Source organism: Colossoma macropomum, unplaced genomic scaffold (assembly GCF_904425465.1).
Source record: "Colossoma macropomum unplaced genomic scaffold, Colossoma_macropomum, whole genome shotgun sequence".
NCBI lineage: Eukaryota > Metazoa > Chordata > Actinopteri > Characiformes > Serrasalmidae > Colossoma > Colossoma macropomum.
Genome location: NW_023494786.1, coordinates 8,055,440 through 8,077,787, shown reverse-complemented (window position 1 = coordinate 8,077,787; position 22,348 = coordinate 8,055,440). Strand labels below are relative to the sequence as shown.

The following is a 22,348-nucleotide window of genomic DNA, read 5'->3' as shown; positions in this document are numbered from 1 at the left end:
CTTGCAGGCACTGCACTCCTCCTATATCACTCAAAAATGGTCGTTTCTTCTTCTGAACTCCTTGATTAATGTGTGCTATAGAAAAGTTATTCTAAGCAATCAAAAGGATTAACTTTTAATAGTTATTGGAAAAAACTGTTGGCCTGGAAAGTTTTGTCCTTAGCTGAACACCATCAGAGTGCCTGTGATCAATGTGGCTTGTCTCTCTTAGTTTTACTCGTTGTTGGTAAATATTCCATTATCCCTTCTGAACATGGATCAATAAGCATTTCCTCTTTTTGTTTTAGCGAACACATCAGCATTAGTGCCACCCCCCCCAAAGAAATCGATCAGTACTTTTACTACTTTTTCCCTGTGTGTACCTTGTCACTATGTGTTGTGCCTTGTTTCGTTTTATTAGCGTGAAATCTGGCACGTGTTATGTGACCTTTCGTGCAAAAAAGTGAAGCATAACATGCTGCTCTTTAGCGTGATGGCAGGTGGATTAGTCATGCTCTCCTCGGTGCTCCCTCAGGACGCCTCCTGGCTCAGGGTTGTGTGCTCTCACATGTTGCCTGGAAGGCTCTGCTCTGTGCCCTCCTGTTTGTATGCATCAAGAAACAGACGCAGCCCCTGTTTGTCCTCTTATCCTAAAATGTAATCAGCCAGGCAAGACTTTATTGTCATGTCTTCAGTAAGCTTGGAAGCTTGTATCCCACCGCAAAGCACTTTGCAACTAAATGCCTGTCATCACATGCTTGCTTAAAACTGCTGAGATATTAAGTTATTTCACATCAATTTGATTATTTGGTTTCTCATATTTACCACCATACTGTTTAGGCCTGCAATGAGTATTTGTAAATTCAGTAAATTTAATAGCTAAAATATTGAAAAACTGTAAAGTTGTTCAAAAACTGTAAAGCCACTCGAAATGCCCTTCAGTAGCTCTTAAATGAGACAGCGCGCTTCTATGCACTGTTTTACATCAGTCTGATGGAGTAAAAAGTTTGTTTATCCAGCTAAATGCTAGCTAGGCAGTAGCCATGCAGTAGCAGAGCAGAGTTTCTCAAATAAGGATGCACCAATATGGGAGTTGTGGTCCAATATTGTCGATATCAAATAATTTATCTACGTAAATTAACATTACAGAGAAATATATTATTTATTTCTGTAGTTACAAGTGTAATAGACTGCCTGAAAAGCAGATTTTAGCCTCTGATAGTACACAGTACCTATAATACATCACCTAATTATCAGTTTAAAATACAGCTAAATTTGCACATCTTTTTAAAGCAAATATTGTCTGATACTGACATGATTCTGATATCATTGGGTCTCATTTACCAGCCATTCTTAAGAAGAAATTTTCTTCTTAAAACCCACTTACATAGTTTTCACGAAGATTCTGACATTCAGTGTTTTCTTATTTTGAGATTTATTCTTTGATAAGAACAGAATCTACACTCAGTCAAGAGCACCAAGGTGTGAACAATTCTGCGGTTTAAGAAAACACTCATTAATCTGATGTAGACTTCTTAAGACCTTTCTCAAGAACAAATTTGAGAAAAAACTTAGGAAGACACTGTGAAATGTGTGTCTAGTCTTAAGCAAAAATCTGCCTGCGTGACACATAAAACAGGACGTAGAAATTTTTAAGAGGAATTCCCCAAATTTTTCAAAATTTCTTCATAATTTAGCGCTTAAGATGTAAACAAGGTACAAACACAACACCAATATGGCCATTTTACTTACTATACAAAACCACCAGTGAAGCTACACATGTCAGAGTTTTTATATGTAATATTGTAAGTTAAATAATGGAAAATTTGAAAAAAAATTATTTTGCCTCATAGTGCCCTCCATACAGAGCATTGTGAGGCACAAAGCTTCTCAAAACTATCGTAACACAGTGTCTCTGGCATCCAGCAGCGTATTCATAACCACTTCATGTAATAACTTTCTGTCAAGCAGCTTTTAGAGGCATTAAACTCTCCTGGTTCCTGTCACCACCACTGTGAACAGTTCTGTCACTGCGTTTCTCTAGAATGAAGTATTTCACATCAAACCACTCTGAATGACTTTGTTCACATTATTACCATTTAATTATGCAGACATTTTGGAATTTGTGTTCTCCTTTAAGGCCGGATGCCAATTTATCTCATGCTTTGGTAGAAATCTGTTATTGAACAGCTTCAGCAAGTTCAGAACCTAATATAGAGACATGGTTACTCTGCTGTTCACTGACTCAAAATTCTTGTTTTTTGATTTTGGATAAAGAAAATATGGTTAAAAGGACACTGTTAACCATAATTATGATAATGATGATGATAACAATAACAATGTTTATAATAATAATAATAATAATAATAATTTTTAATATGATTGTTAAAGTGAAATATGAGGTTTTCTTATCAAGTATTATACTCAGTATAATATTTATTGGAAAATAAAAAAAATAACAAATTTGTTAGCCTTACTACTGTTATCTAGAAAAACAAAAGTACAGACAAATTTCAGTGTACTTTTAATTTGTCATTTCAGCTTATACTGTTCAGCTCCAGCGGAGAAGCAGATTTGGAACACCAGATGTCACTTTAAGACCTGAATTTCTCATTTAATTTTGTGCTGCTTTTGTGTACAATACATGATTGGTTGTTTTTTCTGTTGCTTTCATAGCATCATGATTGATGACGTGTTTCTCCCTCATGTTTTGAGCTGGGATTTGTAATATGGTCACGTTAGATGCATGCAAGTAACGTTCTGCTGTGTACGTCATGATTCAGAAATGTTTTTGAATGGCTTGTATGCATTAAGCTGCTGTATTTTGGTGTCAGATGTGAACTGCAGCCAATATGAAATTGATTACAACTCTTCGGAAACTGCAGGCATCTTGATAATTAGCTTAATTAAATGTGCCGACCCAAGCCGCTCAGATGGGCTGTTATCATTCCAGGCACATGATTTATTCCCCCCTTTCAGCTGTTTGGACAAAATGTACACAACGTGTACTGTAGTTTATGGGGAGCACGCAGAGCATTAAAAAGAAGAAAGACTTGGAAGCATTCAGTGTAAAGCTTCTTTGATGTTGAAAATGAAGACAAACTCTGTATTGTTCCTTGTGATTGAAAGGCCCAAGCCCTAAGCCCCCAGGAACTGCCAAAGCACCGTGTCCAGCACCAGCAGAGTTCTCTTTTAGCATAGAGCGTGCTAAATGGTACCATATAGCAACATTTAAGAGCACGGTTTTGAAGTGTTGACCAAACAATATGCAAATTGCAGCCAGTGCTCCTTAAAACTACTGTAAATATAGAATCCAGCAGTATGCACCAATCAGGCATAACATTATGACCACTTCCTTGTTTCTACCCTCGTTGTCCATTTTATCAGCTCCACTTACTATTAAGGTGCACTTTGTAGTTTTACAATTACAGACTGTAGTCCATCTGTTTCTCTGCATACTTTGTTAGCCCCCTTTTACCCTGTTCTTCAGTGGTCAGGACCCCCATGGACCCTCACAGAGCAGGTACTATTTGGGAGGTGGATCATTCTCAGCACTGCAGTAACACAGACACAGCAGTGCTGTAAATACTAATAAAGTAGCCATTTTTTGTAAGGATTAACCTATAACCTAGAGCTGCAAGATATAGATAAAATAGCGTTGCAATGATATTGCTACATAGTGTGATTGCAATTCACTTTGTATATAATATGAAAGTGCTCATTTCATGGAAAAATTTATTTTCCTTTTTTGAAATAAGATTTTGAAGTTGAATGTTTCAAAATGTACCCTTCATAAGTCATTTTTTGAATTCACTGTTTTTATAATGTCATGAAAACAAAAGCATTCACTTATCCCTCTGTTCAGCCTACAGCACATTAGCCCTGCCCACTCACACCAAAGTTGTAAAGAGTGTTTCAACTCAGACTGCTTTTTTTTTTAAAAGAGACATAATACACAGCAGCCAGTCAGGACAACACTCATTTACATAGATCAGTCTTAAAGGCACAGTAACAAAACAGCCTGTTCAATTCTAAGGAATAAAGAGAGGTTGGAAAATTGTTAGAAAAAAATGTATTATGACTGTTTTTGATACAAAAATGGTGCAAATGTCATTACCTCGGGGGAAAAGTAGTAAAAGAAAACATAAGAACCCATGTAATAATATGACATGGTAAAAGACTGGTCTGCATTGTTTTGACCAAAATAATTTACCATTGATGGATAATATGAATGCCTTGATTCATCAAAACACCCACAGAAACACTCTTCTAAAACTGTCTAAATGCCGTGATTGGTTAGAGTGGTCATTTGAATATTGCAGCTTTCCACAATATCAGATGTGAAAGCCAACATTGTAATACCAATTAATAAAGGGTAAATGTTGCAGCTCTACTGTAGAGCAAATTACAAAGAAGTGAACTGGAAAAATCTGAGAGAGAAGTATAATTGTACAGATGTTGTTCCTGTCTGAATGAGACTAATAATAGGAACAATATTGAAGACATGATCAGACTTTATTGAGCGTCTCTTTCACCTCAGAGGACGATACATCTGCACAGCCAGCTGATTTAATTTCACCTCCTGATTTACAGTCACCAATTCCATTAGGTCCGCCTAGCCTGCTGTGGGTTCTGTGACTGCATCCGTCTTTTATAGGCAGCAGCCTGCAATTAGCTGAATGTCCTTCAGCAGCCTGATGGCGATCTGGGCGAGTGTACTGGCCCACGTTTTACTCTGATTTGCACCTGGCTGTGACCCAGTGCCCATGCTGGTTCTGCACACTGTGTACTGGCTTTGATGCCAGAGCCTAGTGTTCTGGAGCCTATGAAGCCTCTATACTGTGGCCTCTCCTTCAGAGAGGTCCAGTGGGACTCCCCTACTGGGTGTCTAGATTGTCCTCAGAGCCCAGAGAATTAACTTTATTTTAGAGTTCAGCCTATTCCGATTGAACTCTGAAGAGCATAGATAACTCGGTTGGCATGGGGTCACTGCAAGCGGAGGAGATGGAGACCTTGTGTGCTATAGAGATGATTTTTTCTTTCTTCATGAAGTTATTGGATATATACTGCCTCATAAAGCCTTGAATCTAAGGGTAAATTTAGGTAGTGAACTGGATATTGACTAGAATTGATTACAGTTGATTGTTATAATGTTATAGCTGCCCCAAATAATTCAAATACTATATAATAATTCAAAGTATCCACTTGCTACATTTGGTATTTGTTTATATAATATTTGGAAGCATTTTGTTTTTTTTTAAGTCACAAAATAGCCTAAAATGAATATCATCAGCAAAGACATTTACATAGAACAGTTATTGTTAATGTATGTAAAATTCTAAGAATACACAAATTATAGTTGGTTTAGTTTTGAATACATCATAAATCCAATCCAATTCAATCCAGGTGTCCACATCACCTTGTATCAGAGTGCAACCAACTGCACTGCTTTCCATGTTTCAATTGAAGCAAAAAGAGCAGAAATGCTTTATAAAGAGTTCACATGTCTGGGAGCATGGTAAAATATCTGACAATAAGAAAAATGTGTAAAATTTCTATAGTGATCCTTATCCGAGTACCAGTGATGTGTCCAATCCATGCTGCCTCGAACTCAGCTCCATCATGTAGCTGCTCTGGGTGAAATATTATATTGGTACAGCACAGGAGCTGCTCTGCAACTACCACACCAGCAAGATCATCACATTTTATGAATGTTTAGTTTAGAACGCTACAGTAAAGTGGGAGTGTGTGATTCCTCTGTGAAAAAATGGCCGTTTTACTAATGTAAGACACACATTTAGCACAGCCAGTGTGGACCGAAACATTGATTAAAATAGAAGCGTTTGTGTTCCATTAGATGGACGTCTATAAACACTTCAAATACTGTTTTAAGCTTGCTTTTGAGAACAAGGATTTGAGTACTTGTTCAAAAAATATCAGCAAGTATTCAAAGTCTGTTTAGACCATCCCTCAATAATATTTAATAGGGTATGCACTCATGAGCACAGTGAAATATTGTAAGTTATCACTCAAATTTAAAAATTGTGAATTGTTACAGTATAAATAGTCCCTCCAGTCATGCAAAAATAATTCTGAATTGTATGAAAACAATCATGAAACTAGTGAAATTTGAGATTTCAAAATTCATTCAGTTGTTTCCTGAAGAATCATCAGTCAAATCATTGTGAGGTCAGAGATTTACAGCCATGCTTGAATCATCTTCATACTTCATATAAGTTTTTCTCTTGTGAGAGGCTTAGACTTGGAGATGCTGAATTGGGCTTTTACATTTGTAAAAGTAAGGTATGCACACCTGCGAGATTCCCGTTGACCTACGTGACCATCCACAACATTTTGCGCTGCAGGACAAAATTTTCTGTGTCGTGCGCGGGAGCGGGTGAGTAACCAGCCCACTGCAGGCGGGAGCAGGGCATAGCACAGATAAAGAGAAATCCTGCAAATTAATGAATAGTCTTAATGAAGTGGAACGATTGCTAAATCATATTTATAAACAATATAAAATGATAACAGTAAAACAATTAAAATGAATGAAGTCATTCTGAAGAGTTGTGAAGCAACCGATCATATAAACAACATGCAAATTCTTGTAGCTAACAGAGACAGCGGAGCCTTCAGTCCGACGGCTACAGCTGCTGAGCCCAGCAAAACACCAAAAACCATTCTGTGGTTTAATTCTTGCTTTTTGTTTATTAGGAATAAATGACGGATGGTGAAGTTACTTCACAGTGAGCCTGATGACCATGACTGCCATGTTATTTCAGCAGAGAATTATGTATTTGTGAACAGACTGTCAAATATCTGATGTCAGATTACCTTGATGGAACTGCATTGGCCGTTGAACCATTGGCTTGGAAAGCTTTGTTCCCTGCTGAACACCAACAGAGTGCCTGTGATCAAAATGACTGAGGGAAGTTCAGCTTTTGTGCTGCCTTTTAGGTGAACTTGCTGAAAATGGGTGAAGAGATCCAGGCTGACCTCAAATGTACCAAATAATGATGATCCATTGCTCTGAGTCTCTACTGTCACCATGCCCTCACAGATTTTTGAGCTCATCTGTTCTATATAAAGACTACCTAAGGTTTACAGATTGTTATTGCAGATCAGAAGACACTGTCTGTATTTTCCTGATGTTGTTCATCTACAATTTCAACTGCACGTATTGTGTATATTGTAGCGAAATATTACGACTTAAAAGGCAAATACTCTTTAATTGAACAGGCAGCAAGGGAGAACTGCCGGTCAGTGCTACGCAAGTGGCCGCGATATCACACAGATCACTTCTAGCCATACAATTTTACCTGACAGTAGGCACTAACACTGCACTAACTACCCCACAGCCCAGCACAGAATAACACAAGTAATACATCTGCACATCATTACACTAACAACAACTTATTTACAATAGACGTCTCTCCTACCATGAACATGGCACCTCCCAAGAGCCTGCTTGCCTCCCACACTCCCTTGGCAACTCAAGCCAGTAGTGTGACGCCACAATACAATCTCCAGTGTTGAGTGAGTTCATTCAGTTTTCATTTGTATCGAGCTAGACTTAGACTTAGAGAGCGCTACCTAACACATCAGTCCAGAATCTCCTATGGGTGTTTAATTGTTAATGTTAAAACTGATCAGCAGAGCTTTATTTTACTGCAAGGGAGGATTATTTGATTTAAGCCTAAAAATCTAATTCTGCTGTGGAGCCACACCCGGGCAGTTAAGGAGCCACATGTTGCCGGCCACTGATCTAAGGGCACAAATGGACCCAAACCATGCCAGCAAAATGCCCCACAGTATAACAGAGCCACTGGAACTCCAAACTGTTGTGGTCAAGCATTCAGGCATATAATATATGGTCATGGATGACTCATCTGACCATATCACTTTTTTCCACATCTCTGTTGACCAGTGCCTAAGGTTTGAGACCACTGGACTCTAAGATGTTCATTCATCTTTGAAATGACGTACTGTTTATGCTGAGAGTTTCTCTTTTGTTTTTTTCTTACACATTACACTGATGCACAAGCATTGGGCTCATTGAATGTGCACTTTCAACCACAATTTCCAACCCTGTCTTTTCCATAAATCTAAACGCAGCTGTCACTTTAGTCACTGTTCCTGTTGAAACATGAGCCAGCTGAGCAATTTTGTGACTGAAGCTCCTGCCATCTGTGCCCCAATATTGACCCCTTTTTCAAAGTCACGTAGATCTTTTCTTTTTGCCTTCTTGATCCATAAATTGCCTTCTTATACAGAGCATGGTAGGACGTTAATTGCTTAATTGTGTCATGCAGTACACCTGTCTGTAAGCATCGTTATGTTTCTCCACTCATTTATTCAAGTCTTCCTTTGATTTGTCACCCATCTTTAGTTAAACAACAAAGACATGTTTGGGGTCTGGAGCCTGCTTCTTCAGTTTCACACTCAAGTATGATGCTCCACCAGCTAGCACTATGTAAAATGCAAACCTCATGGCTAAACAATTACACATTCGCCGCATTATTGAGTAATCTTAAATGTCAGTCTTGCTTATGTGGTTTCTGACACTGTATGACATACCGTTATCTTCAAAAAAGCTCATCACTGCTAAAAACAGTAATAGCAGCCATCCTTTAGCTTGAATCTGTACATTTGTATAATTGTATGCCATACAGTGTCAGAAACCAAACGTTTCATATACAGAAAAAATTCTGTGACTCGCTGTCTCGCAGATGTATTCTGCATCTTGCATCATTTGTTTACCAATTCGTGAATCAGCTGAGCTCATTTGGTTTACCAAAAAGGCTTCTAAAAGAATTTTGATGATTGTTGATTTGGTTGGCAGCAATCGTTCTGGCTAGTAGCCCGAAATGGTACAGTTCCCTTCAATAGACTTTATGTTATTGGAAGGCACAGGCCACCCAAAATGCCCCCACAGTAAGCATTTTTAAGAGCTCGAGCTTTTTCTTTTGATAAACATTACATGAGCAGCATTAAAATGAAATGTACCCAAATTGGAGGAAATAGGCCTAGTTTCAGGTTTTCACAGCACTGCAGAATCGTTGCCCTGTTTGTGTTGCACTCCTATTTGTGGATTTATGTGTTGCATAGCTACTGTGAAAAAAGCTACTACTTACTGCTAACACTTATTTTGTTGTGAAAGAATTCTATGTGAAAAAGAATGAGGCTGTAGGCTGTTCATAGGATTTATGGCTGTTCAAAATCTGTTCAGTCTTGTGTTTACTTGCGAGATGGATGGCAGTACGTAGCAGGAAATCCTCTGTTTGTAAGTTGATTGTAATGGAACTTCTTTGATACAGAGCGTTCTCAAGTGTCTCTCATATAAACGGGCTCCTTGAAGTCCAGCTTCACTGTGGAGAGCTCCTGAAAAATAATCCCAAGAGGCAGCTTTTTGGCAAGCATGGAAAAATAATCTCCAGTCTCTACTGTAAGTTTACTGTCTCTAAATTTCTGGCCTATTGTTTTGCTGTTTAGGGAGAAGATGCCCTTCCACCATGTGACGGCAGGGCTGCTCTATAAGGGGAACTACCTGAGTCGCTCTCTGTCCGAACGCAGTGAGAGTGACCAGCTTGCTAGCATCTCTGTGGAGGAACTGGACGGTGAGTATGGGTGCTTCATGGTCTCAGAAGATACACAAAAACACACACAACACTTAACCACAATATGTTACATGTGTTAGCTTCTATTTGACCTCTATTTGTGCAAATGACTTATCTCTGAGTCCTTCGGTGTTGAATATCGGCCGATACAGTGCTTCAAGTACATTAAATTTATTAAAACCGATTCAGTGTAGGTAAAACATGCTAGGGGCCGATTTGTTTTAAAACCTGAAGGAGTGCAGCACGGACAGTGAAGGCAGATTCTTCAGTCACCCCTCGCAAGGGACAAATGTAGTAGAAGTGTATTTTGTATGTGTTGCATTAGGGATGTGAATCTTTAAACTAACATGGAATCAAGTCCATTCACGATTCATTGGTTTATGGTTTGATTCCAAAGCGATTTTTGTAAATTAAGAACAGTTTGATTTGATTCACTAAACTGCAGTTAAGTTTAGCAATTTCAGCAATTTAGGTACCTTTTAAGATGTTAGAATATTAAAAGTATCAAAATATTAGCTGATCAGGCCACAGATCGCTCCTAAACTTTGCTATATTTTGGATGGCATATTTCTGAAAACGATTGTTTATAAAATCTTTCCAATCTCTTACTGTAGTGATATTGTGGCAGTGCCTCTTCTGTTCCTCTGTGTATGAGAAAAGTATGCTGTTTATCTGCTCAGTTCAGTGTAGCCTGTGTTTTACCAAATAAAGAGCTCAGTTTGGGTTTACTGCAGTGCCTCTTGCTTAATTCTTCACCGTCATCTCTACAATACCATGCTATCTAAGTGAGTTCAGATAGTGACGGGTGGGTGAGTTAAGGCCCAAGCACACCAAGTTAAAGCATGAAAGTCTCTAATGGGTGCGGCTGAGCTAACTTCACGCCTTCACAAATAGAGCGTTGACATGTCAAAGTCTGATGATAAAATTAAGTTCAAGCCAAAGTAAAGGTCATTAGTTTTTTTTTTTGTTTATTTATGATTTGCAGTGCCTGAGCAGTGGTTTGTAAATCTATCTCTCTGAGTTCCCTTTTGTCATTCGCATTATTGATAAGCTTGTGAGCGCTACCTGTTTTGTTAATAAATTCATAACATTTAGAACAATTTTATGGCAAACAAGTCAGTGTTATCCTGTTTTCATTTCTGGTCGTTGCAGTTGCATTGGAAGGAATTCTAAATGCTGCAATTAGAAAACAACAAAATGGTTAGACCACTAGGTGGCTTGCTGCTTGCAGAAAAAAACAGACTCGAAGCGCAAAAATACACACTCACATTTTTTGTGCAACTAAACTCACAGTTAACACTGGCATTGCAGATATTCAAAGTTTTCATTTTCCACTTTTCCATATTGGAGACTTTTTTTTGATATAGCTGATTTCTGCTCCACACAAACATGCCTGGATCCTCTATCAGCCACTCAGAGCATAGCGGCTCTATACAGAGCATAATATGACTTCACTTAGCTCTGGTTAAACAGATAAAGATGGACAACAGTGAATGTTTAAGTGGAACAAATACAAAGTGTCAAGAAAATGTAACACCCAAGAAGGGCAGTGTCTGTAATTAGGAGACACTTTGGTTTTTAAATAAATGATGAAAAATGAAAACACTTATTCAAACATTAATACGAAGTGATATAATATTCAAAGGAACAAGTTTTTCTCATTAGTGAAATAAACATGTTCATGCCCACTAGCACTAGCAATGCTAGCGACAATGATTTCAGCAATAATGTATTGTATTATGTATGAATGCCACCACAGAGATTAATGGGTTTCCCTTTTTCTTTATAGTTGTAGACATATTTATTGTTATTGAGGAAATTTGTTAAAATATTTATTGCCACATATGTTTTTTTTTCTGTACCGCCCGGCTGTAGTAATACATCATATGCTTACATTTAATGCTTTAATTTGTTACATACATGTTTGCCTGTTGGTGCATTGATACAGGCCCAGTGTGGGTCTTGGTTTAATGAGCAGCTTTATTATTCAGAAGTGCTTTTGGTGTTTTGTTTTATTATTTATTGATAAAACATTTTCATAAATACCTTTTTCTATTACTCAGCATAAATTTTCTCAGGAATTGCTTTGATCAGCACAGGGTTCATGAGAGGCAATGAAATGAATGCTCCAAGGTCCAATTACCCATGTTAGAAAGGAACACTGGGTGTCTTGGGGCACTGTGGATATATAGCACTAGTACAAGCCATTTACCTGGGTGGTGTTGCTTCAGTATTTCTGCAAATAAATCTACCACAATGGTGATATTAATCAAACATAATATACAAGAGTTCTGTATCATGACTTGTTTTTTGTTAGTGTTATCATGATGTATGCATTGTAAGATTTTTATCTTCTTTCAGTCCAATCCTATTAGCATCACTAATGACAGAAAGCTTAACTGACAGGGTTGGGATGTAACAGAATACAAGTATCGGGAATACATATTCAGAATACAGAAATTCGCTATCTCTATTCAGTCCAGGTTACACTTTTTGCATTTTTAGGAGAATACTTTTACAATACTTACCCACCAAATTTAAAAAATATTAAATTTTAAAAGAAACACCACCAATCGTTGTTTATTAACCATTTTAAAATCAGTACACAGCGTGTAAAGACATACTCTAAAGTAGGCTTCTTTACAGTTCCTTTTAGCAGTGTAGTTCTTGCTAAAGCCTGAGTAGACTCATAAATCAATGTGATGGTCAGTTATTAATCTTAGTGTTGCTGAGCTCTGCTAAAGCCTGAGTAGACTGATAAATCAGTGTGATGATCAGTTATTAATCTCAGTTTTTTTAATCATTGTTATGAAGTACATTACGGAATACATTTACAGACAGTGTATTCAGTACTGTATTCTGCGTAATATGAAGATCTGCCTCTTGTCCCACCAGGTTAAAGCTGACAAAGACTGTGTGAGTGTCACTTTGTAAGAGATCTGAAGACACTGCTGAAGTGCCATTTCTTGATGCTGCGGTCAGAATTAGCCATGAAGTATAGATCAGTTGTGGATAGAATCGCTGGTCTTTCTTTCTTTGATCTTGCTCTAAAGAGCAGTCACTTATTTTATAGCTCCTAAACCGTTCACTGCTGTTATTTGTCTACTTTGTTCCTGACGCTTTCTTGATCTCATAAAGATGTGCAGTGTCACCCTGATATCAAATTAGAGTCTTGGCATCCAAATACTGGAAGGCAGCGTTTGTAGACAGAACAGTGTGTTTGGCTGAGGATTTGCCAGAAACCGCAAGAAAACAAAATGTGCTGCGTTTAAACAAGCATCAGACACAAACAGCAGCTCAACAGCTCAACTCATTGATGCCGCTTATGTATATATTCATGAGCTGCTTGCCTCTATATAGACAAATAAATCTAATGCCTTTGATGTTTGCGCACACTTGCCGGGACAATAACGCTGCTGGAATACTCGGCTGCTGTGTGGAATGACAATAGCAGCTTTCGCTGAGTCTCGCCAGATGTTCCCGAACGACTACGAAGCGGAAGTGTTGATGCAAATGCGCATCGCTGATGATACAGGGCCATCTGGGTGACTAGGCGTATGCTTTTATATGTGAGGCGTTTAATGTTTTGACATCTGTTTGAAATTGATGTTCATCTTCAGATTGCTTAAGGCTTGCTAGGTGCCTGCTTGATTAGTTTTGCAGTGGAGGCTCCTTAGCGTTAAGCAGGGTGTTGGGTAGTAAGTTGGGTATTTTCCTTTAGTTTTTTCTCTTTTTTTGACCTAATTAAAACCCAGTGGATAGAAAACATTGAAGCTTTTAACACTCACTTTGTTACAAAGTGGGAGAATGAATTTCCAGAAAGTCACAGTATTATGTTATTACAAGGTCAGATAACATGTTAAATGATTTATATGTTATATGATACATAAGTTATATGTCTTTTGCACACCATAGAATTAGGGGTGAGCAACGTGCCAAAAATATCATATCACGTTACTTAAAAATGTTTTCATGATGGACAGTATGTGTCACAATATTTTGAGACACAGACACAATATACTAGCATTACAACATTTAAAAACTACCAATAAAAACTTTTTTATTTATTAATTTCACGGACTGTACTGAACTAAATTAAACAGCACTCCAATTAAACCGGACTAATTATTCTCTCTTTTTAATGAAACATGCAGCTGATTAGTGTTCTTTAAGTACTGACGATAGCCAAAATGTGCCCGTAAAAGCATAATGTTTATGATGATAACAAAATGCATTGTGATAAGTATAGAATATTGCCGACCCCTACATAGAACATATGCAGACAACATCTGAAACATGGCATTAAAATCATGTTTTTTAAACAGTGTTAATCAGAACTGGAGAATGGGAAAAATAAAAAAAGTAGTTATCAAGCCAGTAAAGCGATGTTAAAGGTGAATTTCACCAATTTTTAAAAAATGAGTGGTTTATTGTGCAATGTATTGTAGCAAGTATTGATTTAACAGTACAACCAGTCTTAGCTACTAAGTAAACATAAATGGCAAGTAAGGTGGCTAATCAGTCAAATTGACTACTTAAGGCTCGTATTTATGATAGTTGCAAACAATGAACAAGAAAAGACAATTAAATCATGATCACAAATATTTATGACAATTAACTGTCAGCTAAAATGTAATGATTGTGAATTGCATTACAGGAGTCTGATTTCTTTGGTTGTGGTGGGAACCAGAGGCTGTGACATCTACAACACAAATTATATAAAACAATTTACTGTCCAAAATGAGCCTCTGAGTTTTTATATGCAATGTTGATAAGAATAGGTGTGCTTTGAAGACTATTTTGCCTTATAACACCCTAGATGAAAATCTCTGGATTTTAAAATTATGTTTTAGGCCAAAATCTCATCTCAAAACTATTATTAAAAAAGAACATCTCAGGTTTAAAGCAGTATTTTTGTAACCATTTCATATAACAACTTTCTGTGAGGTAGATTTTAGAAGCATAAACACTTAGGTTGTCTGGTTCTTATCACCACCATGGTGAACAGTTCTGATTCTGTAAGATTCTCTGCAGCAGCGCTTTTACATCAAACCACTTTTATTGACTTTTAATGGCAGAATCATTTGATTATACATAAATTTTCATAAATCAGTGGAATTCCCCTTGCATTTTTTGAGCCATGGTAAGGAACAAGGAGGATAAAATTGGTCACTGGCTTATCTCGCAGATCAGGTCTGTTCAGTCAGAGTCCCCTTCTTGTAAGTCCAACTTGTAAGTTTCATATCATGCCAGAGGAGGAGATTTCTCCTTTTTTAGTCGTGGTTTCTCTCCGTGTTTCTCCTTGTGCTCTTGGGGAACATTTCCTGCTACTATCACCATCAGCTTGCTCATTACGGATCCAGTCCTAGACCTTTCTACAGCTGCTTTGTGACTGTCTCTTTTTTAAAAAGAATTACACAACTGAAATTTAATTGAACTCTGAATGATTCTGAAATGTTAAGGCACTGGGTGTGTAACATTGCACAGGTTAAGCAATTATAGCAGTTCTTCCTGGTGGGGTCAGGGCAGTCTTCTCACATGACAGATTCTTTTTCTATTTTACCACCTGTAGCTTCCTGACTGCAAAATACTGACTGGGAAGCGTGTAGATCTAAAGCTGCTTTGGCTTTGAAGGCCACAGACTCGAGCCTTTGTTCCAGTGTGTTGATGGACAGAAGGCTAGGCTGTGAATTGGCTAGAAACCTTTAAATAACATTAAATAAAGAGTTGATTAAACGCATAAAGAGTGAAAAGTGTCAGCAGGCAGATAGTGTTAAAGCCTGCAAGAACATCACCCAGCTTACCTTTTAGTTGTGTTTATGCAGTCATCCTTAATTGTTCTGAATCACTCATTATGAAATAAAGTTCATAACTGTGTTTTTAACAATGGAATATGAAAACCCACTCATTCCTGATGTTTCACTGGGCAGTTTTAATGTATTTAATTCTGCTGAGTCCAGTCATGCAGGCATTTTGAAGCCAAATGGGTAAAAACACACAAAAAAGCTGGAAACTTGACAGCTAAGCTGTTTTTCTTTCGACGTCAGAAATATTTTATTTTGATTATATTTTCATCATGTTCTTGCCTCTAAATGTTCCAGACCTTTGGTTTTGTATCGGTGTAGTGCTAATGAGACATTTGGCCCTGAAAGATGATGCTGTTAGTGGAGTGAACGGCTTCACATACTGGCTCCACTCCTCAGTCCAGAGAGGCTTTGATGTCCAACTCACAAAAAAATTTGGTTATTTGAACTGATTCTTTTTAATAGGCCGATTGAACTGATCCATTCAAATTAGAGCTGGAAAATAGGATGATATTTATCATTATTTTGATAAATTACATCACAGTATGCTTTTCTGAGCATATCTTGAATATTGCCAGTACTTTTACAACACTTTCCAACTACGTATTTCACTAAAATGAGGCTGTAATTGAGTCCTGTTTAATTGGATTTAGTACAGTGTTTAGTATCATGATATTGTATTTTTGCTATATCGCCCACTTCTCTTCTTTTTTTTGTAGTATCTTCACGGTGTTTATGTCTGTGTTATAGGCTGAAGACCTGATATTGAATAATGGATTTATCATGTTTGCTAAATAGTTGAAGTGAATAAGGTGCCTGAACCCAGCTTACCTCTGAAAACTTCAAATTTATTCTTTATTATCTGTTTAATATCCAAAATACTTAGCAAGCTAGCAAATTATATATCTTAGCTAATGCTAGTGCTACTAGCTCATTAAGTTTCTCATAAATAAAATAGGTAGTACACAGGATGAATTTAAAGTTGTCCTTTAAAAAGCAAGCATGCCTGATTTATGTGCTTTATTTACTCAAACTATATAGCCAACAGGATGAGTCCTATTAGCTTTGCTAGCTTACTAAATTGATAATATTAGAATTGAGAAACACAAAAGAGTGAATGGGTGCAGGAGGCAAGTGCAACATGTAGGTTCTAGAGCGTGATATAGGCGATTTTTAAACACCCATTTATTTTCCCTTCATTACGGATTTTCCCGACATTCAGGAATTATAGCCTACAAAATAAGTACAAAGTGACAACGTTCTCTGGCGTTTACGTCTGCAGCAGTAGTGCACATTTGGCTGATTACTGATTTGTCTTTCTCTTGCCGGTTGATGAATTGATCTCTTGCAGATTAATTTATTTCTTTGCTTTCTAACTTGAGACGGGACTGAGGTTAGATGACTTCTGGCACCTGTAAAAACTACAAAGCTCAGTGTACAGCCTACAGCGCAGTTGTTCATAAATACCATTGGCAGGGATGAACACTCTGCTGTCGGAGGTTTTCCTCTTAGCAATGAGACTGTCTTGCATCTGTTTTTCTCTTTTAGCTCTCGCCAACGAATAAAACACAGCTTGCAATTTACTTATGTTTGGTATTTTGGCTCTTTTTCTCTTACTCACTTCCTCCTACAACATCTGTCCATACTGAGAATACAGAGCCAACTTCTTCTTATAGCAAGCTGAAGCCATAGTTGGTCTTGTCTGATGTGGTGCCGTAAAACTTTATGCAGTTCTCGCGAGAGGTTTTGTGCCCACCCCTCCAAAGTTACATAGTGCTATAGCAGGTATTCTGGGACCAGAGTGGCAGTGGCAGAGACGCCATTCTCCGTATTGTAAGTCAGTGTGCCATCCAAATGAATTTGAAGCTGAAGTTATTTTAAGGCTAAATTGTTACATAATGTTGATTTAACCTACTCAATCGATGTTGACAGTCAACTGTCATCTCTCTCACCAAGCAACTGACGATCTGTGCGCAGCTGAAATGTAAACACATAATCAAAATAACATTAATAATTTAAGTTGTGAATAATGTGAGAGTGCCCCCTGCTGTTTATCGGTGTCGTCACTCTTTAGTTACTGTCTTCTTATTCGTTGTGATGAGATTTAAGTTGTATTGAGAGATAAATTGAAGCAGGTGTGTTAAATTATGAGTTTGTAAATACTTTTAAATGGTCAGTGTGAAGACTTTTTCTGATGTAGTACATCACTGCAAACCAATGGAATATTTTAAAAATACTTCTTTTATTTAAACATATTTGTTGCAGGTAAATTGACTTAATTATAAAATCTTTTTGAAACATAAAAAAAAAAATCACTGCTTGCTTTTACATGTTCAGGTTGCAGAACACATTGAGGAGATGAGAGTGTTGACTCGAATGTTGAAAAGAATCAGTTTGGTCAGCTGAGCTTGATCTGGAGTGGTTGTTGGTCTTGTGTGCCGGAAGTGCTCTGTTTGGTGCCGTGCTGCTCGTTCCCAGATGGCCCGGCTTAAACTCATGTATCACTCAGGCGAAATTATTCAGTGTTGGGCTTGGAGCTCCAGCAGCCTGTGCAGTCATGGTGTTCTTTAGCGATGTGACACGCCGCCTCTATTTAAAACACCCTTGGCTGCCTCCCGCCCGGCTGCCGCGAGCGCTCTCCTCTCAGAAGGAGCTGGTTATGAAATATGCATCCAAACAGCCGAGCCCTTGCTAGTGTCCTGAACAGAGAGCCCTCTACCCCACCGCAGATGTGGGCAAAGTCAGAACGAGGCAGCAGCCCAGCCTTCTGTAGTGTATAAATAACTTCCGAAAAGTGTTTCTGGCCTTTTTCGGTTTGTTGCACACAGGATCGCATTGGTTCTCTTAGTGTCTGTCCCTCTGTTTCTCCCTCTTTCTCTGTCTTTCTCTCTCTTCCTCTTTCTGTCCTTATATTGCATGAGTTCCACTTTGATTATAGCTAGGGGTGGACATAGTGATTCAAATATGCAGATGTACAAACTTACAGTACTTGTTTACTTAATTGGGTGAAGCACCATCAGGCTATCAGACTTCAGTAGTTTAAGTTAAACAGTGCTTTGCTGAACTGTATAATTGTCAGTTCTCACTTGTCACATTTCTAAAATTCAACAGCAGAAACTAAAGTCCTAAATAATGTAAATTTTGTTGCATGGAGTACAGCGCTTCCCAGAATTCTTACAGGCTTTCTGTTAAAACCTGCTAAAACCATACTACCATATTAATTAATATGTCAAAATTAGTATGCCACATATATAAATCTCTTCGTTAGTATAATATGTATAGTATAGTGGTATGTGGTTTTGGCCCATGCCTTAACAGCCCATGCCTTAACGGCAAGCAAGCGTTCAAATGTAGTATTATGTCACAAAGCCTCCAAGATGTCTATACTGAAGACGTTAAGTGCACACATGAATTCAAAATGTGATCAAACCAGAAATAGCTGCTTTACAGACAGAGCTGTGCAGCCGTGGTCTGAGACACTGATTTAATAGAGTGTATAACAGGTTATGTTTTATCCCAACGTTTAACATCAGCAGTCTAAATAACATAATATATCATTATTTCACCCAGGTGGTGGGTAGCTCAGTTATATCTGCTAAGTCTACTTAGCTAACACCAGAAAGTTAACATTAATTTTTCTCATCTCTCAAACTCAGCAGCCTTGTTAAAGTTTGACTTTGTACCTACCAATAGTGTAGGTGTAAATTTTAAGTTGTAACTTAGGAGTATGCAATTTTAATAGCTCATAACCTTGAACGTAGTGAGAATTTACATTCAGACTAGGCAACGATTGAATTTATGTTCAACTGGCGCAGCTAGCTACAGTTACCCTCACATCCAGCACAGTCCACTAAATATTAGTGTACGCCTGTGCCTGGTGATGGTTACAGCCCCCAGTAATGGTAAACACTTATTTACCATTGGTTCATTTATGGATTCTTTGAATGCAGACCTTATCAAGGCACTAGTATTCCAACACAGAAAAATAAATGACCTTTAAAAAATGAGGCATACTGTCATATCCTACTGTGATAAAATATTCAGACATCTATAATACCTTGTAAATACTACATCCGCATACATATCACAGGAGCTCAAAGTGTGCCAGTCGTTAGAATCATATAATTAATGTTATTCTGCCTGTGTCAAAGATAATCTGTCTTTTGTACCATCAGCTACACCATCAAACATCACTGTGATCCCAAAAGTGAGTAATATCTGCTTAACTATGTTTGATGGGGTTCATCAGTGTTAACTTGATGTTGGCTAAAGTTATGTAAGATCTGCTAACATTCTGGTGTTAATAGCATGCATAGTCTTGCTAAAGTACACCAGGTCTAGACATAAATAGTTACATTGCAAAAGTCAGACATAAATCAGTGTCAGTTATCAGCAGTTCTTAACACATAAAAATGATTAAGGGTAAAACTACAGAATTCATCCTTCACTTAAGTGTGGCAGACTGATGAGAGCAGACATTGGTGTGAGGAGATGGCTGAAAGTGTTGTTCTCGCTATCTAAAGATTTCTTCTTTGCTGACTCAGTTCTTCCGCGTCTTTCCTCTCCTGACAGCAGGAATACTAGAAAAACGTTTTTTTGAAAAACACAGTTTTGTTTTCTGTTGTTGTTGCAACTATAAACCACACAACACACCATGGCTGTGTTTTATTTGCCAAAATGTAGTGTTGCACTGATACCGATACCGTGTCAGTATCGACGCCAGTATTAGCACTTAAACGCAGTATTGGTATCGGCGATGGGGATACTGATACCTATGACTGTTACCAAGAAGTTTGTTACCTGAATGGTCAGGCTTCTTTCAGTAATTACTCATCTGTGTAGTCACTTACAGTCTGAGTTAATGGTAGTCCAGATTGTTATTGAATGACAATGTTAGAGGGAGACAGTATGGAAGGAACCACTGAACTCTTGGTATAATGATAGCCTTTAGCTTTGATTTAGCCTTTAGTAGTGCAGTAGCGAGTGCGTTGACTAGCCCTTCCTGCAGTGCGCCTTCATCGGTCAGCTGTATCACGCAGCAGCAGGGTCTCACGGCCCGTTGCTTCAACGGCCACTCTTCAGTTGGAAAAAACACCTAAACTCACTGCCACTGACAGTATGAAAGATGGTAATATTTACTAAACTTCAGCGGAGTCCGATGTATGGAGATGTAAGCATGAGTGTGCAAGCCTCACATATGAGACAAATGACTTGAGAAATTCAGATGTGAAACAGCATTTAGCACTGTGTTTGCCGAGCCAGAGAAACAGCTGTACCAATGTATTGTACCAGTTCTGTTTTTAACTGTTTTGCACAAAAATGTACATTTATTTATGCTGTCAAATATGATTCTTATTAATTATTATATAGTAGTTAATACCAAATATATATAGTAAACAAATAAAAATATGTTTTCTTAAGCATCTAATGTATGTAATACAACAGGTAAATGCCAATTAGTCAAGTTGAGTGTGTTTTATTTGTGGCACAGAACATAGATTTTGCCAAAATAAAATATTTAAAAATGTAACTGTATAAACATCAGAACTTATAGGCTAGTTAGGTTAGATAGAGGTAGTATTAGTTTTGGTACTCAGTATCGGCCGATGCTTAAGGATCAGGTATTGGAAGGGAAGGTAAAAAGTGGTATTGGTGATCTCTGTTAGAATGCTTTATTAGCTAGCAGTGCACAAATGATGGGTGATGACTAAATGAGTGCGGAAGAAAGTGGCAAATCGATTGTATTAACTGGAGTCAGCGCTGCTCAGCGGCGTAAGACCAATCCCATAAAGAACGGGCTGGAGTGGGACCGGCAGGGGAGGGAGAGCGGGAGAGGGAGGAGAACAGGGATGCTGAGTCGTCCGCTTGTTTGTTTTGGCAGAAATACGCGAGGCCTTCAGGGTGCTGGATCGTGATGGCAACGGCTTCATCTCCAAGCAGGAGCTTGGAATGGCCATGCGCTCCCTAGGGTACATGCCCAGCGAAGTGGAGCTGGCCATCATCATGCAGAGACTTGACATGGATGGTGAGTTCCCATTCTTGACAAGTGAACATACATATACACAGGTTTGTTTTTGTAGAATGCCATACATACTGTTTTTATTGTAAATATCTGTGTATGTGATTATGATGGTTCCCATATGCCTCACACATGTATATTAAAGCCTGTAAATAACAAGAATTTTGTAAGCCTTAAAATTGGTAACAAACAGGGAATTTTGACCTTTCAAGAAATGAAAGAAGTAGCTTTATAAAAGGAATTTTACAAAATCAGTACTATTTAGTTGGTGTAACTAGTAAATGTTCCACCTTATGAAAGTTGTCTTCTTTGGACTGAAAAAGGCCAATCAGAACTGATTTAAAACCATTGAGATTTTGTGGTGCTACTTTGGGAAGTGTGTGGAGAAGAAAAATCCAACCACTATAGTCTGTAAACAGCAGTGAAGAATGTGTGCTTTGAAATCAGGGGTCCCAAAGTCACATCGCCTGGGGGCCACTAGCGAGGTTCTCCAAACAGGTGGGGCATTGGAGAAAATGCAGGAAAAAAAAGGTGCTTGTGATTTCTTCATGCAGTTGACAGTAACCATAAAGCAGCTGCAGTACATCATCCCACACTCTTTTCTCATTAGCTCTCTTATGTCCCTCATGGCTAAATTGTTCTGTGATGAATGGCGTGTGGTGGCTAACGGGCTACAAGATGATTGAGTGAGTAGAAAACTTAAACAGTGACATCTGTTCTAGCAGAGGTGAAGGAACACATTGTAACAGCTAAATTCATTCTCAGCCTAAATACACAAGTCTCAGATCTGGAAATTTGATTGGTGTTACTGTCATTGAAGAATTTTCACAGAAAGACAGGAGTTTGCTTTGCAAGTGTAGGTCTACTCTGAGTTCAAATGAATTATTGCATGACATAGATCTGTCTTATTGGAGTTACCAAAGAGCAGC

General features: G+C 38.1%; 1 protein-coding gene across 1 annotated transcript in view; it reads left to right on the top strand.

Moving 5' to 3' along the window:
- The window catches only part of caln1 (calneuron 1), a 73,760-nt gene that overhangs the window by 711 nt on the left and 50,701 nt on the right, over positions 1-22,348 (top strand). The window contains exons 2-3 of the mRNA XM_036559594.1: positions 9,472-9,596; positions 21,282-21,425. Coding sequence (XP_036415487.1) covers positions 9,472-9,596; positions 21,282-21,425 — 269 coding nt within the window. The remainder of the gene's footprint in view (positions 1-9,471; positions 9,597-21,281; positions 21,426-22,348) is intronic.